This window comes from Micrasema longulum, unplaced genomic scaffold (genome assembly GCF_059751315.1).
Source record: "Micrasema longulum isolate JH-2025_06_02 unplaced genomic scaffold, ASM5975131v1 h1tg001328l, whole genome shotgun sequence".
Lineage (NCBI taxonomy): Eukaryota > Metazoa > Arthropoda > Insecta > Trichoptera > Brachycentridae > Micrasema > Micrasema longulum.
In genome coordinates this window covers 69802-86306 of record NW_028278515.1, presented here as the reverse complement: position 1 = coordinate 86306, position 16505 = coordinate 69802, and the positions used below count along the sequence as shown (strand labels likewise).

The following is a 16505-nucleotide window of genomic DNA, read 5'->3' as shown; positions in this document are numbered from 1 at the left end:
ATCTATATTCGTCGGACAAGTGATGATGCACAGAGGTCTCAGGGAAGAGATTACAATCCCTGCTTCTGGATGTTTTCCTATTTCTATAATATTTATAGTATCACCCAAATTATTCGGGGTAGATACCCCGTTGTTAGATAACCAGCATAGGTATATATTGCTCTTGTATAAGAACACCACCAAAACTCATATATATTGCTTGAACCAATGGACACAAGCATGTGAATGCTTTTGACTTGCGTACGCTAGCTAAGCTTTTCGCCAAGCGACGTGTGGCAAGCGTATAGAGGAGGTATATAATCAATTGAAAAACATACGACTTTATTGTTTATTTGTAAATTGTATGTAGAAATTATTTTAAGAGTTCTAATTTTCTGTGCACTTTGTAACTACAAGACGTATGCATTTTTTTAAACACAAAATTTCATAAATTCAGCAGTAGGTAAATGGGGATTAAATGCAAACGCAGTATGTAGCTGCAAGACATATGATTGATTGATCTTGCTTTTGGATTTATCTGTTAATTTAATTAATCGATAATTACAATTTTAACTCTAAGAGGGGTTAGAACTCCAACTGCTCAAGTGTTTTATAGATGTAGGACATGTGGTAATATAGCTTTGATTTTCTAAATCAAACACATCTAGTGAGATTATCATTTTCAATGTATCTAATCAGGAGTTAGAACTTCAAAAGCCCATACACTCTATAGCTGCAATGTGTTTTAATATGGCTCTAAGCTTTTACTTTAATCAACTTTGATTGTTAGCAAGGAACTATAATCCCAACCGCCTGTGCACTCTGTAGCTGCAAGACGTGTTTTGATGTTTTTTATACAGCGTCTTTGGGGTGATTTTTTGGCTCATTGTGTAATATGTATATCATCCAAACAATAATAACAATCCACGTTTTACTAAACGCATCACTCGAAAAATACAGCAACAAAAGCGAACTACCAACTTTCATCGCCACTGCTATGTAAACTTCGTAAACGCTTTCCATTATTATAATTTATTTATTTTACCTATGGTTGTCATTGTCAAACTGTACAGATCTCTGGTTGTCAAAGATTGTCAGGTTGTCAGCCTGATTTTGATTGTCAACAATCTCGACATAAAACGGCGGTCGATGTAATTCTGGCGTCTACGTTTCATTCGTTTATTATTTTCATTTTAAAAAAAGTAGTTCACATAGAAAATAAAACCCCCGTGTGAAAATGGTGCGTATACGTTTTTTCTCGATAACCATGTTAATCGATTATCGTTGTATTACTAAATTAATAACCTAAAAAATATTTTTCAGGCTCGCAATGCAGAAAAAGCTATGTAAGTACCGGAAGATTTCTCATAATAAATCATTATCAGTTCCCTATCCGCACTCAGTGGCGCATAGGGCACTGCATTGTACTCCAATTGTAGCGTATCTGACCCATTGTTGTTTAATGGAAGGCTGGGTGATCAGTCTTACGCTTCAGTTGTCAGTCTAGGAACAATGAAATAGTGCAGTGTAAAACCACCTTTTAAATTAATATTTCACGTCTACCCTGCCAGGAATCAAACCCGAGGCCTCAAGCATGATAGGCGCCAACCACTTGTTAACGTTTCTGGCTTTATTACACACAGAATATTGATCATGATAAAATGAGACATTGGTTAAGTGATAACTGAGGTTATCCTCTGACACAAGGCACGGGTGGATGTAACTGACAGAGTTGTTTTTTTATGTAAATTTTGAAGATGATCAAAAATGATTATTTTGCAGGACTACCCTAGCGCGGTGGCGTGCAGCTCAAGTACAAGAAACTGGAGGAGTAGTCAAACAACGCAGGCCATTTTTAGCATCCGAATGTACTGAATTACCACAGGCAGAAAAATGGAGATTACAAATTATTAGAGAAATTGCCAAAAAAGTTTCACAAATACAAAATGGTAAGTTAATAATATATTTACTGTTCATAAAGTAGGTACAATAAGTAGTATTAATTACTAGACCGTGATCTTGTTTTCATTTCTGTTGCCTTCAGGAATGTAAAAACTTTTCAAATATATTTTTTAAAGACTTACCTACTGGATCTAACCTCGAGGGATTTTTATCTAGATAATAGAGGAACCATAAAGAAATTGCACATTTTTGCGCAAATTCCCGTTCTATTTGTTTTGCCGATGCGTTGTAAATTTAACTGCACGGTAATCCATGGGAATTTGAGTCAGTTTCCAATAATTCGTCAATGATAAAATGAAGAACTGATTCAACCAGGGATTTTAATGTCATCACCAAATTTTAAAGGCCATCCAGGCTTAGGTCAACACCACGTACACTCTAGGCGCAGAAATGTGGGCCATATTTAAATTCCTTTTGCAATTACGAGCACAACACTTATTCACCATTTTTATATATCAAAATCTTCCTTAGACACGTTAGAATTGTTTTTATACTAATTTACGGTTGTTTTAAGAGAAATTTACCATTTTTAAAAGCTGACTATAATATTAGAAATACAGCAATATCTAATGCGAATTGGGATGATATCCTTATGTCCTCTGACATTAATCATGTGATGGAAATGTTTTATTTGACACTAAACAATACAATTATTAAGTACATTTCTTGTTATCACAAAAGATATAAAAAAATCTCTAACTCCTCGGATTATACTACATTTGCTCTCTTGAGATCTAGAAAGAGTAAGTTGTCTAGGGAATGGTACAAAAATTACTTTAAATTTGTGGAAAACAATATAAGACACAACCTTTAATATTTTTAAAACTCATAATAATTTATCCACTGTCAGCTTTTCTATAGACACAATAAAGGAGTATATTATTAAATTCCAATCAATTAGATACTTACCAATATAAAATTGAAAAAGGCAAAAATAAATTATTGATATGGATATCTATGTGCTGTTAGCACTTCACCATAAACTTCTTTGATGGCATCTGTGGCCTTGCTGGCATTCAAGCCCTGGTCGAAAAAAGTAACATATAGTGACTGATGTGTCCTTTGCCAATTTCTGATTTGATCATTTTATCCTTAACAATAATTTTAATTTTATTGCTCTTAAATAATGCCAAATAATAGTTCAATGCAAAAAAATAACTCACGGACGATTTTACTTCGCTGTGTCTGGACACAAACTGCACTCGAACGGCAGGTCATAAAATACACCATTTCTTTATGATTCCCTTAATATAATATCGACGGTGGAAAAGAAAACGTTCCTAAGCAACATGTAGCCAACTTTACAGAAAAACCGATGAAAGCTCTTTTTTTTACTAACAAAAAATCTTATTCAAATATTTTTTATTTAAATTATGTAGGAATAATGCCACAATAATAGGTGAGATGAGATTATTTTATTAGTTAAAAAAAAAAAAACGAAAAGAGCGATTTTTTTGAGTATTGTATATGTTATTGTAAAATTGTTAAAAGCGAGAAAGTCCTGTTAAGAATTCAAAGTACAATGACCTTTCAAGAGTATCCTTGGTGTTTAGGATAGTTCAGATGAATGATTTTTAGTGTTTGATGTTTAGAATGGTTCAGAATTGAATAGACGATACTTTGTTCTCAAAAAATCGCCATCTCTGTTTATCTATCTTCTCAAATATAATTTTTTTAACAGCCGGATTGGGAGAGTTTCGCATCAGAGACCTGAATGATGAGATTAACAAACTGCTGAGGGAGAAGAGGCATTGGGAGGACCAGATTCTTAGCTTGGGAGGACCTGACTATGCCAAAGTAGGACCGCGCATGTTGGACCATGAAGGTCGCGAGGTTCCCGGTAACAGGGGCTACCGCTACTTCGGAGCAGCTAAGGATCTACCCGGTACAGTATAAAACAAAATCTAATCTTCTATATTATTTATTGAACCGGCATTAACATTGTGGAATAACGTGATTAAATTTATTAAATTGCTTGAAGATCTATGCTTTTATAAACTGTAAGCTGAACCCGGCAATGCTTTGCTATTGCTAGATTTGAGTACATACTCGTATATACATATATATATTAAATGAACACTGTTGAAAGTCTGATATCAATTATCGTATTTATTGAAAATTAGATATGTACATGATTATTTTTGTGTTCCGGATTACGTAAATTCTGAGGATATGTGGGGACAGGGAATTTTGATAAATAGGTATTTCAACATTGTTTTCCTATCACTGTTTTGAAGATGCCTCCCCGATGCTATGCTAAAAAGACAACTCCATTTCGGACCTTTTATGCCTGATTAAAATAGACAAAACTGACGTTTTGTTGTCGAATTTTCCGCACCTCAATACTGAACCGATTTGGTTTTTTTTTTTTTAAACAGTATCATCATAAAATTTTCTGTATCGGTACGTTTTGTGTTTTTCGAAAATAGTTATCATAATTGAATACCGTGCGCCTGATGACCGCAGATAAAACTAGACATTTTTATGGGTTTTTGGAAGGTTCTAGTTCCCATAATAAACAATTTATCAAAAAACAAAACAATTGAGACATGCCAATAATAACTAGTTATAGTGTGAAAAAATCAGTGCCATAATCCAAGGAGAAAATACGGGAATACGTTTGAATGAAGAAAAGTCAGTCCGCATTTTCTCTTAAAATAAAAAAAAATTGTCCAATATCTGTTCACATAAAAGGAAAAAAGATGGTGTAACTTTTCGTTGATAAATAGGAACCTAGGTACTTGTTCATGATTGAATTCCAAATCTAAAAAGAAATAATATTCAAATATTAAATTTAAGTGGGTACCTAAGTACTTGTTCATATTTGAATTCCAAAACATAAAACAATTCATTTTCAAACATTAAATTCTTTTTGCAAATCTCAAACTCTGCTCTTTTACAACAATGTTAAATTTTGTTAGTTTAGTTATATGTTATATTATTACAATTATTATTTTGTGTTATTCTTGTACATATATTTTTGTTGTCTATTTTTTGTATCCATATGGTTATTTCTTTCTGTTTGTGTTGTGCATACAGGAGTGTACTTTATACAGGAATGCAATTTTCAAAAATGTATCAAATGTCAGTTAGTATTATTTTATAATTACTAAAAAGCCACTATAAATAAATAAATGGGTAGAAATTTAATTATAAGGAATTTAAGGAAATATACTGATTGGGATCCATAAAAAACTAATATTGTTTATTAACATTCAAAAACAAACTTTTTTTATACACAATAAATTGAAAATTTTAATAGCTATAAATATGCTCTTAGCAAAGATCTACATTTCGCTGAAAACCGCACACGAATCGGTCCAGCAGTTATTCAGTCTATCGAGGACACACATACAAACATCGCCTTTTATATATAAATATATAGAATAGATGTATATAGCAACAAAAAAATAAATGCAAATTTTTAATTGTTTTCTTATTTTTTCAAAGTAAGTTTTATCTAATCTTCTAATGTACCTACGTGTAGTAAATTTCATGACAGTGTTCTCACTGGAATGTTCCATTCCATTCCGAGGACAAAAACTCATGCTGGTTTGACTTATAGGTAAGCCAGCTAAAGAATTTTATTTGGAATCTGTATCAGTCGAACCAAATTAATCTCCTGGTTTTGTCGTTTCGATAGACTAAAATTGACTAAACGTTTTGGGAGTTATCAAATGTTCAATTTAAGTCGGCAGACAGTGCGCAGATTTCAAATAACCTATTGACATTCTTTAGTTGATTTCCCTCCACCAAAAATGTTGTCGCAGGATATTCAGAATTCAAGGCTATGGATGATTAAAAAAAATCATACAGAGCACAGCTAAGTGCCACCTGTAAGTAGCGTATTTACATATCGCTTTAGATCATAGCTCTAATTAATAACGAATTACTTAATGTGTAGATCGCAATCAATAAATATTTATGAAGAAAAAACATATCAAAATTTAAAATAATGGTCAAGACATATGTGATAAACAATTTATAAATTAAATATATTTGCAATGTTATTATTAGAACACACATAACAATATGTATGATATGTGTGCCCTACTTTAAGATTTAAATAAAAAAAATAAAAAAAATCAAACTTATTGTATTGTTTAGGAGTGAGAGAGCTGTTTGATCAAGCCCCGCCCCCTCCCCCAAGGAAAACCAGATCCGAGTTGATGAGAGACATTGATGCAGATTATTATGGATACAGAGATGATGACGATGGATTACTTTTACCTCTGGAGCGTAAAGCAGAAAAAGAAGGTTGAGACATGATCGTAATAATTATTTTTGTAGATAACTTATACAGCTCAATTTTCGTAATATGATACCTCAAGGGCACTTTACAAAAATTCTAATAACTGGAAATAATTGTAATTATATAAACTATAAATTTCAAATTATCAACAAACATTATTTGTTTCCCAATGTTTTTCAATAACATCATAGCAAAATTTTTGCTTATTCAAAAATATCAATACTCAATAAAATCTATGAATACCTACTATTACAGAATAAGTTTCTAACAACTTATTTAGGATATTGTCATCATAATATTTCTACAAAGGGGTAGGCAGGGAGGATAGAAGACCATACCGCTTAAAAATGTTTTTTTTTTATATATTCATACATCTTTCCTATACATTCGAAAATAAAAATATTTTTTATGAAAATTATCATCATCAAAGCTTTATCCGCACCTGATGGAACATAAAGCGCTGTAAGGTAAAATAAATGCAACAATAAAGTAAGGCGATCAGTCTCACGCTTCAGGTTCTAGTTCAAGAACGATAAAATATTGCAGTGTAATACGACCCTTCAAGCAATTGTTTCATGTCGACCATATCAGAAATTCAACCCGGGGCTTCAATCCAATGGCAAATCGTCCATATAAGTTGTTATGCACAATTTACTGTTATATTTTATTATCAATGTTGATGTTTTATACTAATAACATTTAAAGAAAAAAAAAATATTTATATATATTTATTAAACATCATCGCCAGAGTTTGTATTTCACTTAAAAAAAAAAAAATTTTAAATGGATAAAGTGCTTCCAGCTCGTTCCTAGTAAAAGAAGAAAGTAGCCGATTACAGCAACTTATTTCAATATTCAATATTTCAATCACAGCATATCTCGATAATTTCTATTACACAAAGATAAGATGATCGGTCTTATGCTTCAGGTGCTAGTCCGTAGACTATGAAATATTCTAGTGTAAAAAAATATTTCAAATAAATATTTCATGTCAACCGTGTCAGGAATCGAACCCGAGACCTCTTGTATGGTAGGGAAACCTGCTGACCACTACACCACAAGGCCGAGATCATAATAATATCACTTCATTATCAATTCACCCATAAGGATTTATCAAATATTTGTTTCGGTCTGGTATTTTTAATTCTTAAGTATTGGCTCGAGTTCCAATATCCTCAAATAGGTATATGTAATCAATTTTTTCAAAAAGACTAAGCTTTCTACCGCATGCTGTAATTGACCTCTGATTTGTGAGTCCGCAACACTACCACCGGACCGCAACCCATCACATTAATTTAAAATCATCAAGATTTTTTGCTTGCAGTGTAAAATATTATGAATTAAATTTGCAGCACGAGCAAAGTCAATAGCAGAGTGGAAGCAGAAAAAAGAAAGTTCCCTGACAAACGACGACCCAATAGAAGAAGAACAAGAAGATATATATATTTCGGTATATGCATTTATATTTTTTAACTATATTTGTAATGATATATATATTACATTTTTAGTATTTTTTAATTGCATACATATTTTGCAAGTATTATCTATATTTTTAATCAATGGGGACTTAAATAAGTTCTTAAATAGTGTTATCAAAAGGATAAGATAACACCAGATGGTGTTATCTTATCCTTTTTACATCGAGCAATACTACAACTGACTCCATCAAGAAGCTCACCATTAGGCTTGAAATGATAGTATATGTTATTCCGCTGAGGAAAAAATGAATCCCTTAAGGAAATATGGGCGCAATACGAGGAGAGACACAACAAAGTAATTTTGCAGCATGACACTTGACCACACGTTGCAAGGCCAGTCAAAACATGCCTGGAAATGCTTAAATGGGAAGTCCTACCCCACCCGCCCTATTTACCAGACATTGCTCTTTTCGATTGCCACTTGTTCCGATTGATGACTCATGGCCTGGCTGAGCAGCACTTCCATTCTTGTGAAGATGCCAAAAAATGGCTCGACTTGTAGATAACCTCAAAAGATGACTCATTCATGCTGCCAGAAAGATGAGAAAAAGTAGTCGCTAGCGATGGGCAATTCTTTCAATGACATGTTCTTTACTAATTAAAAAAAATAAAGCAATAATTTTAACGAAAAAACAGCAAGAACTTATTCAAGTCTCCAAGAGATTACTTAATAATGAAGATTGATTAAAAAAAAACTTTTAAAATGTATGTTTTACAATAGTGAATAACTAGTCATTTCTGTGTGCGGTAAGGCGGAGGAATTTGAGTTTTTCTGTATTCTTTGTTGACGGAGTGCTCAAGAAAAAAGGATCTGAAGTTTGGATGATAACTTCTATCATTAATTATATAGGTTCTACTCATTTTATTATATTATGTACTACGCATCACTTCCTTTTCTTTATGAAGCGTGCAGTTTTTTATTGCAAATTTTTCACTCTTTTTAACTTGAAATTTTCAGGAAGAAACACCAGATGATAATCCAGATAGCTCAGATACACCAGATTCATCCCAACCAGTTTACACATTACATGTTCCTGTTCCTTCACAAAAAGATATCGAAGACGCATTACTGCGAAAGAAAAAACAAGAATTATTAGAAAAATATGGTTGCTTAGATGTCAAGATGGAATCGTGATAATTATTCTTTGGGAGTATGTATTTCATTCCTTGTGAGAGTATCAGAAAAAAAGATACTTATTTAGTTCTTATGATTTACTTATATCTGTCATGTTTATGTGATATAAAACAAATATATGCATTTCTATCATTATGCTTTTCATTAAATCATTTCATTTCAAATCTAATATGAATTTATACGTGCTTATGCTCTGGATTGAGTAAAAAAAATATTGTGATAAAAATAAACATTAAAGAATTTCCTAATTATTTGAGCCTCAAATCTCAAACCTAAATCCATTTTTCTCTCACCGACATCACCGGTCAGCTGCAGCACTAGTAATATGACATAGTCACGTCGGTTCTATACAATGACAGAATAATTCAGTAGTCAGATGGCTAAAAATGTTCAGGAGAGCTGAAATACGACTCAATTTAGAGACTTTAATCCTCAAACTAAAATATTCTAGTGTTGCATTTCAAAAAAAATATATTCTAAATGTTTTTTTTTCTGTGTAGTTACTGAAATATTAATGAAAACTTTAAAACAGAAAAAAATACAGATGGTTCCTTCTGCCATCTGACTACCGAATTACAGAAATACAGAGCATAGGAGTTATTGAAATGAAAGATTAGCGTATTCGGATACGGAATTTAATTGCAAAATTCAGTGCCTAAACAATTAAGGATCTTTCTGCCTGAATTATACAGATATATAATAAATATTAGCTTTCTACCTACAAGATACTACTATAGATTCTTCATTATACAAAGACGAATGTAATACAAATAATTGAACTCCAGACTTGAATTTAAATTCCCAAAAACATGGTATGACGATTATATGCAAATTGATGATTTTTGATCTCCGGGTTTGACTCCTCATTGATTTCCTGCTTATAATTTCGTCAATAATAAGGCGTTCCTTATTCCTTAATTTCAGATAATTATGGTTCCAGCATTTGGCATCGCCCAGAGCACTGAACAAAAAGACGTGAACAAAATTATGTAGATTAAGGTAGCTCCATGCCATCGCGCTTAGTTGTTCCAAGATGAATTCCATTTTAACTGTCCAGATTTTTCATACAAGTTTCCATATGTATGACACATTTATAAAAATTGTTTTACCACGAATGCTACATATAAATATAAAGTAAAGGGGTTCTGCAAATTTCAACTTAATTAGAATGATGTCAAGAGACAATGGGATTAAAAATAATTTCAATGGACTCCCTTACCTATGAATGTCTGGAGCGTCACATCTTGGAAGACCTTGCTCGTGCACTTGGTAAAGGAGAAACTAAAGAGCTTAGAGAAAAACGGGAAGTGTTCCTTTAGACAATGTGACATGTTACAACATAAACCTACAATATTATGTCATTGTGGTCTAGTGATCAGCCTGTTTGTTTGCCATTCAAGAGGTCTCGGGTTTGACTCCTGACATGATCAAAATGAAATATTTATGTATTTGAACACGCCTTTTTGTTGAAATTTATTACAACAGCGAGGGAAAACAATTTTGAAAGAAGACTAATCTTCTTACAATACAGGGCCCTATGCACCATTAGGTGCAGATAAGAGAACAATCAAGACAAATGTAAACAGTAGTAGTGTGGACGCCAGTTTCCGTGGTCTACAAATCAAAGCTCCTTTTGGCTACAATCCATAACCCTGTTTTGTTTTCTAACAAAAGATGTTTTATTCTTGCAATCCTTCAAAAATTTGATGGCTCACGTGGTGTAGGAGCTGAGGACATTTGTCTCTCTAATAGAAGGTTCCGGATTGCATTCCAGGTGAGATCACTCCATTTTTATTCCAGCCTCGGTGTTCTACGCCTGTAATTGAGCCTCATGGCCTTTTGTTGTGCAAAAAACAAAACAATGATGAAAAAAGTTCATGAAGGTAAAATAGTAGATATTTATGTTCTAGAGTCCAAAAAACAACGAGAAATCTATTTTTCTTCCAAATTTATTGAATCTCCCTCAAAATAGGCTCCTTCTGAAGCGATACATTTTTTTCAACTTTTTGTAGGCGTACTCCGAAATCGCCTCGAGTTCTTTGTGAATTTTATTTTATGTCGTCAATCAAGTCAGAACGAGTTTCATAAAGCGGTAATTTAAGTTTGGGGAACAGAAAAGTCACAGAGAGCCAATTCAGGAGAATAAGGGGGTTGTTCGATGACATTCGTTGATTTTTTGTTCAAAAATTCATTCGCAATGATGGCTTTGTGAGACGGTGCTAATGCACAATAATTTGTGGTGCAAAATCCTAGAGTTGTTCTTCCATAAATCTGGCCTTTTCCTGCGGATGTTCTGTCTCAAATGTCTTATAACGCTCAAATAATATTGTTTATTTGGCTTTGCTTTATTTTTTTGTCAGATAGGAAGAAATTCCGATTGAACAATACCACAAATATCGAAGAAAAGAGTGAGCAAGACCTTTGAAAAAAAGAAAGAGCTTTTGGAACAAGTCACACTGCGATGCATCTCACAAAACATCAACCAAAATCATTTGAACCGATTTGTGAGAGGTGTGCAAGCTCTCTCGAGCTATGGTGATGATTTTCAAGCACTAATTTCTTCACTTGGTAGATGTTTTCTTCAGTATTGGACGTTGAAGGACGTCCAGGACGAGGCGAGTCTTTTAAAAAAAAATAATTTAAAACTTTTTTTTTTTTTATAGGAGCGTTGAATCATATTTGAATACATCAGACTGTGTCCAATAATCCCCCCACTATGGCCTACTTTCGCCGCGCGCATTCGTGATGTCGCCGCGTAATTTGCTTGGTGGGAAAAAAAATCATAACACAAATGTAAGGTTAAAAAAAAGCAATCCATTAACTTCTCCAAATTCCTACTGTCTTCCTGGCACTATCCCCGACTCATTGCCTAGGTAGACTATTGGGATCGGCTCTTCTCGACCTCAAGCTCTATATTCTTCAGTTCCAGGTGCCACTTTCATCTAGGCAGTTTTTCTGGAGGATATTAGAGTATTGAGTTATCCAGGAGTTATTTGGTCTTCCTCTGAATAACTGACGAGGAAGACCCACAGATATTGCCTTTTTCAAAGATACAAATAATAATGTTACCGGTCAGTGTGGTACAAATGAATAAAATTCTAACCAAAGATCTTAGAAATAAAAATAGTGTAAAAGAAAATGTGAACAACATAAATATCATACATGAAAATGTCGGCAGAAATGATACCTTTTTACTATTTAGTTCGTCCTTCACAAACCCAATACATCACCCAGTTCGAAATAAGAAGTGGTTTTTTTTTATTTGTTAATAGACTTTTAAACTAAGACAATTAAAATAAAATAAAAATATGTATCAGCGCTATGATTTTTCAAGGTTATGTATTTCTGTAATTAATCCCCTTGTGATGTCTCAAGTTTTCTTCCGCTTCTTCTCGATTAGTTCTGCCGATTGGTCCGTTGACGATAAGTAAACCGGGAATCTTTCACAATTTTCTTATCATTGGTTAATTCATATGAACTAGTGACATCGTTTAAAGTAGCTAGTTTTTATTAAAATATTTTTTTGTACATTTTTTGTACCCAATTTCCTGTAGTGTTAAAGTTCCTTATTATTCTGTCTTGCGCGTTTGAGGCTGTTCACGAAGCTGGGACAGGACAATATTGTCTTGTTTAGTGTAATGTCCTCGTGTGAACCAAGATTTAGGTATTTTGTTGTAATACATAATGACGCTGGAGAGAAAAAAGTTACCAAGCGACATGTAGCAACTTTACAGAAGACCATTTATTTTTTTTTATAATCAATAAAGAATCTCGCATTTTAAATTTGTATTTAAATTATGTAGGAATCACGCCAAAATAATATGCATGTATAAGATTTTTTTATTAATTAAAAAACAAAAAAACTTTAATTGGCTCTTCTGTAAAGTTGCTACATGTCGCTTGGTAACTTTTTTCCTTTCCAGCATCGATAATAAGGCAAATATTTATGGTACAATTTGTATTTTTAAAAATCTTTTTTATAAGACTATATTGTCAAATTGTTTTCTAATTGAACTAGGTATTCACAAATAAAAAGTGCCCTTTTGTAAATCTGTATCTGGCGTTTAGAACAGTTTAGATAAAATATATATATATATATATATTGTATTGATTGACATCCGTACATATCCGACTGAGTGTTTTAGAAAAACTGTGCATTTATTTATCACTCGGGATATAAAATAAAACAATGAAATGTCGATACATTGAATTTAATAATATTACTGCCAGGCAATCATAATTTTAGTCTAAATATAAATCAGTAACTTTATATTATGTACAATCATAACTGAATACACGCCATTTTTGTAAATTGATCACCAAAACTGAGTATTCTTATGTAAGTAAATAAATATATTCTGCAATAATATGTTTTTACTAGTTATAAATAAAATTATTTGCACTTGTACTGTGGCGCGTAATAGAACTACATATCTACAAATTTGAAATGCATAAATTGTTCTTAACTTGTTACAATTTTCCTTTCAATTCTAGGGATATAAATTACATAATGATTTTTATTTCTTCCTGTAAATTTTTCACGTCCGTTAATACCACACATAAAACTTGGCTCATATAACATTTAAACGGAGAAAATACAGCAATAAACATTAAGAGCATCAAAAGGCCTTTAATTTCTTCACAATTAAGTAAATATCTTATATTTATCCGATATAATTTTATATTACATAACAGTTTCAATCAGCTATAAAGGCATGTTCATGTTTGGGATGCCATATACAAGCAATAATCCCCCAGAGATCATAAATCCACTATTCTATTGCGGGCCTTACTTATTAGATGATTTAATAAGTAGGGCCCATAATAGAATAAGTAACTAAACAAAAACAAACAAACAAACGTCAAGCGTAATTAACAAAATCCAAGTGGATCGAAATACAAAACATTGATTTATTCGTTCAATTATTTGGTTATTGCGATATTTTATACTCTGAAAAGTTTTATTTTATACTTTCAAAAGGACAAACTGGGAATACACAACATTATCTGAGCGTCATGAGACGTTTGAAAGAGAATATTCATTGTAAAACGTCAATTCTTAAAATTGATGTTAGTCACAAGAACGATAAAGTACATATCAAAATATGCAATTGATAAATGTTGAGATGATCAAATGAATTTTTGTAAATGTTTAAATTCAAAATAAATATAATCAATTTTACTACTGAAAAAATGTGACACGACACTATTCCATTGGTATACTACCTCGGATCCAGATTTGCTATTCCAGCTCTATACCGGGTATAAATAAGATGTTTAAAAGTAAGATTTCCACTATACCTTCCTTATTGTACCGCTGTCCCTTGGCACAAATTTACACCAGGTTTATAAGTAAGGCCCTACATAACATTAATAAACATTTTAGTAACTGGCTTCATTGTCATTACTCATAACTCTAAAGCACAAAATTATGTAGATGGTAAAAGTCACTTCATAATGATTATTATAAAGAGCAAGTTAACTATTGTAAGTAGGTAAATTTATGTTGCATTAAAATTTAACTTTAAAGTTTAAATTTTACTTATATATAGGAGTATGCATGTTTATCAATTATTTTCACAGGGAATTAAAATCTTATTTCGGGAAAAACTTCTAATTACAAATATTTACAATTAAATGACGATATGCTATAAAGGTTTTTTTTCTAATTCATACTACATAGAATTTCTTATACACCGCATCAAAGCCAAGTTTTATGCTCCCATTTTGCAGAGTACCTACCACAAATTAATATAAAGTGCATAAATACATAGTTTTTAAGATAACATTTATTTTTAACAGAAGTATGTGATAGGAAGAACTATACTCAAATCCAAGTTTTTAGTATTTTATCTATTGTCAAAAAAACATTGAACATTTTCATACATATATATTTTTTTTAAATATATCTGCCGAAGAATGTAATACAGTAGAGTCCCGCTAATCTGAACACGCATAATATGAACATCCGGTTAATCTGAACATGCCCTGGAACGAAATAATTAGTTTTTTCATGTGACAGAAATACGCATTTCTTAAGGATTTAAAAAAAAAATATATCTTTATATACTAGAGTTTATATTATTTACAGAAATATTAAAACTTTCAGACCATTTCCCAAAAGTCGTAAATAACTTGTGCTGGAAAAATGGAAATCGAGTTGTGGTAGAGTGGGATTTGAACCTGGGACCTTTGGTCCGTGAGTCCACAATACTACCATGGGGCCACAACCCGGTTCAAGAATTAATGCTTAAAGAGGTGAAAATAAGTGCATGTTGTCAAATCAATTCAAAAACAAATTTAAATATTTTTTAAATCCAGTACACTTTTTTTATTTAATACTTAGTTTTAACAGCACATTATGTACAGTACAATGTAACTAGGCTAGCAAAACAATGTAAAAACTTAGGTTAAAACGTTAGTTTAAAAATTGTATTCTGTACTACATACATACTACTTATTACAAGACATAAACTCGGTGATGAAAGTATGTACAGTCTGGTCCGAGAACGAGCATCTGTCTACAGTACGCTCAAATCAAGTTACAATAGGATGCTCCATGCAAAAGACAGTGAGTTGCATATGTACTGTAGTGTAATAACTGTTAGCTGTGAACTGTATTATTACATCGATAAAGAAGAGTAGTCTGTTCCGAAAACGTATATTTACATACTATACGCCACTATTATAACACAAGAGACTCGTTCTTTCTCTTCCAACCGCGTTATCACGGTTATTTAGGCTTATCGAAACAAGGTCTGGTCCCAATTAGTTCGATTATCGGGACTTTACTGTAACCTGATGATATGCATTTTAAAAACTTTTAGGTTTAGTGCATTTGAATGTTTAATGGTGTTAGTGCCCGTCAGTAAACTGAGTAAACATACTAATTTTAATATACTCACATTAGAACATTTTATTTCAAAATTTTCTGTCACGCACACATAAATAAAGGCCATTAAAGACCATAGGTAGTTAAAAAAACCTATGCTGGGATTCTCTTGAAGCTGTGAATGTCATTTTACCAAATACATACATATAATATGTATCCATACATTGTAAATTATAATTGTGAAATCATGGTAGGTTTCATTTATTGGAGATTCACACAGTTATGCAGTTAATTTAACTAGTGGTTTAAACAGTGGAGCTTAGTTGTACGAGTATCTTTATTTGTAATAATTAAAAGTATTTGAAGTTTAATAACAAAAACTTTATGTAACTTATAAGTATTGAAATAATCATCACAGTATAAATGACGTAACTTAATTAACATTTTTAGGTACAATAATTCATTGCATAATAATATTAACATAAAAACGTGAGCAAAGTAGTTTTTATTACATAAATGTATTTTAAATACATATACTAACTTACAAACATATTCCTTTCAAATCAATGATTTTTCAAACTCATAATTCTTTGTAAGAACATCCATTCCATACTTACTATCCTGGTTGAATAATTTAAATGAATCTAATTATCCGGTCTATCTAAATCGTTCAAAAATATATTATTTTTATTGGAAATTAATTGGATCAGCTCATGCATGTCATACATTATTACATAAATCCACGAGGAATAGCATTGTCTTTTGTTTGTTAATTTTTTTCAATAAAATTTCAACAGTCATGTGAAGGCCATACATTAATTGAAATATTATATTTAAATTCTAGTTTTTCATTATGTACATAAAAAA

The 16505-nt window shown here is 31.9% G+C and overlaps 1 protein-coding gene across 1 annotated transcript; it reads left to right on the top strand.

The window, feature by feature from the left end:
* The first annotated feature begins 1048 nt into the window (after positions 1–1048).
* On the top strand, positions 1049–8938 carry LOC148275865 (pre-mRNA-splicing factor ISY1 homolog). The gene is made up of 7 exons (XM_088235087.1): positions 1049–1219; positions 1303–1325; positions 1762–1928; positions 3623–3826; positions 6049–6198; positions 7546–7643; positions 8630–8938. The coding sequence occupies exons 1-7, from the start codon at positions 1217–1219 to the stop codon at positions 8804–8806; spliced, it is 822 nt and encodes a 273-aa protein (XP_088091213.1). The 5' UTR covers positions 1049–1216; the 3' UTR covers positions 8807–8938.
* Positions 8939–16505: the final 7567 nt, after the last annotated feature.

Coding starts and splice junctions, on each gene's coding strand:
- LOC148275865 (XM_088235087.1), top strand. Junction 1,326..1,761: donor CGCAATGCAGAAAAAGCTAT/GTAAGTACCGGA, acceptor ATTATTTTGCAG/GACTACCCTAGCGCGGTGGC. Junction 6,199..7,545: donor GCGTAAAGCAGAAAAAGAAG/GTTGAGACATGA, acceptor TTAAATTTGCAG/CACGAGCAAAGTCAATAGCA.